Source organism: Nanorana parkeri, unplaced genomic scaffold (genome assembly GCF_000935625.1).
Source record: "Nanorana parkeri isolate BGI_ZX_2015 unplaced genomic scaffold, ASM93562v1 scaffold2279, whole genome shotgun sequence".
Taxonomy (NCBI): Eukaryota; Metazoa; Chordata; class Amphibia; order Anura; family Dicroglossidae; genus Nanorana; species Nanorana parkeri.
Window position 1 is genome coordinate 6,698 of NW_017308547.1, and position 1,651 is coordinate 8,348.

Genomic DNA, 1,651 nt, shown 5'->3' on the forward strand with positions numbered 1-1,651 from the left:
GGTAGCAGCACGCAGAGTTCAGGCATGTATCAGGAGCCAGCTATCTGGGGGACGCCGTTGCAGGTTTAAAAAGTGGGGGGTCTTCCCCCGCGGGGGACAGAGACGAGGGCGGCCATGTTAGGTGAGCTGAGGATTGGGCCGTCGGATTTGTCCATTCTCATGTTGGTCGGTGAACCGAGAGCCCAGGCGGGGCCCTTAAAGCGCACGTACATCCCGTGTCCGCTCCTCCGCCATCTTGTCTCATTGTACACAGCGCGCATCAGAACATCATGTTTGGTTGCAGAGTCTCTACCATGGAGATCCTGCTGGTAGTGGCACTTCCTGTTTCCGGATGACAACACTAAGCCCCGCCTCTTAGTAAACAGCAGCGTTGTCGGCCTGCCCTTCAGCTGACAGTTGGGTTGTCTGTCGGAAAAGAAGCTGAAGGAGCTCGCGGCACGGTGACAACGCTGCTGGTAATGGTCAGGCTGGGGGATTAGCGTTGTCACCCTGAAATGGAAAGGATGAGAATGTCAGCTGACCCGTCTCCCTCGCGGGTGGCCATGAAAAATAGAGGAAGCGTATTGCGGGGCCCCCTTATGGCGTCAGATACCGGCGTCGGCGGATCGAGCCGAGAGTTTCATCATCTTCATCCTCATTGGACAAACAAGGCCGCGGAGTGTTATCAATGTTCTGGGGTCAGAAGGTGAAACGCGTCAGCGGTCAAAGTCTGCTGCAATGTCAAAGTCAATATCGGCCTATGTGAGGGGGAGGGGGGACTACAGAGCCGGATTAATGGTCCCTTACTATGACAATGTGATGGAGAGATTCACCCGAGGAGGGCCCCGAACTCTGCTGGGCGAGTACAATGCTGGTACCGCCCCCTAGGGGGTTCATATGGAGTATATGCAGGGGTGGGGAAAACATAATGCTGGTACCGCCCCCTAGGGGGTTCATATGGAGTATATGCAGGGGTGGGGAAACATAATGCTGGTATCGCCCCCTAGGGGGTTCATATGGATTATATGCAGGGGTGGGGAAAACATAATGCTGGTACCGCCCCCTAGGGGGTTCATATGGAGTATATGCAGGGGTGGGGAAAACATAATGCTAGTACCGCCCCCTAGGGGGTTCATATGGAGTATGCTGTAGGGGACTGGAGTGTACAGTGGGGGGTGGAGACACCACACTGCTGGTACCGCCCCCTAGGGTCTTTCTATGGTGTGTATGCTGGCACCATCTCTAAGTGTTCCCGCCCACCTAGGAGTGTTCCCGCCCACCTTGGGGTGTTCCTGCAGGCAGAGCCCCATGTGATGGCGGTGGTCAGATGTCTGGACCCGGGAACTAGTTACTGTCAGCCGTACTCTCCAGAACACGGAATACACTGAAGTCTCAGCTCTGGGTGTTGTGACCTTTTCTCATGATCTCCAGTGTGTGGGCGGCCCCGGGAGATCCAATCTGCGGCCCTCAGACCCGGCAAGGTGGTGTACGCCCCCCGGGATGTGGTGACCTATTCCTGTATTCCGGGGTACGAGAGAGAGTCCGGACACAACAAAGCCGTCTGCTCAATCTTCGGGAACTGGGAGCACTCCACCCTAAAGTGTAAACGTGAGTACGACCGGCTACAGGGGGGGTGTATATAGTATCTGACTCCTCCCCCTTATTTACATAT

The 1,651-nt window shown here is 55.8% G+C and overlaps 1 protein-coding gene across 1 annotated transcript in view; it reads left to right on the forward strand.

Moving 5' to 3' along the window:
• Positions 1-1,115: 1,115 nt before the first annotated feature.
• APOH (apolipoprotein H) overlaps positions 1,116-1,651 on the forward strand; it is a 15,947-nt gene continuing 15,411 nt past the window's right edge. The window contains 2 exon segments of the mRNA XM_018573217.1: positions 1,116-1,308; positions 1,411-1,587. Coding sequence (XP_018428719.1) covers positions 1,116-1,308; positions 1,411-1,587 — 370 coding nt within the window.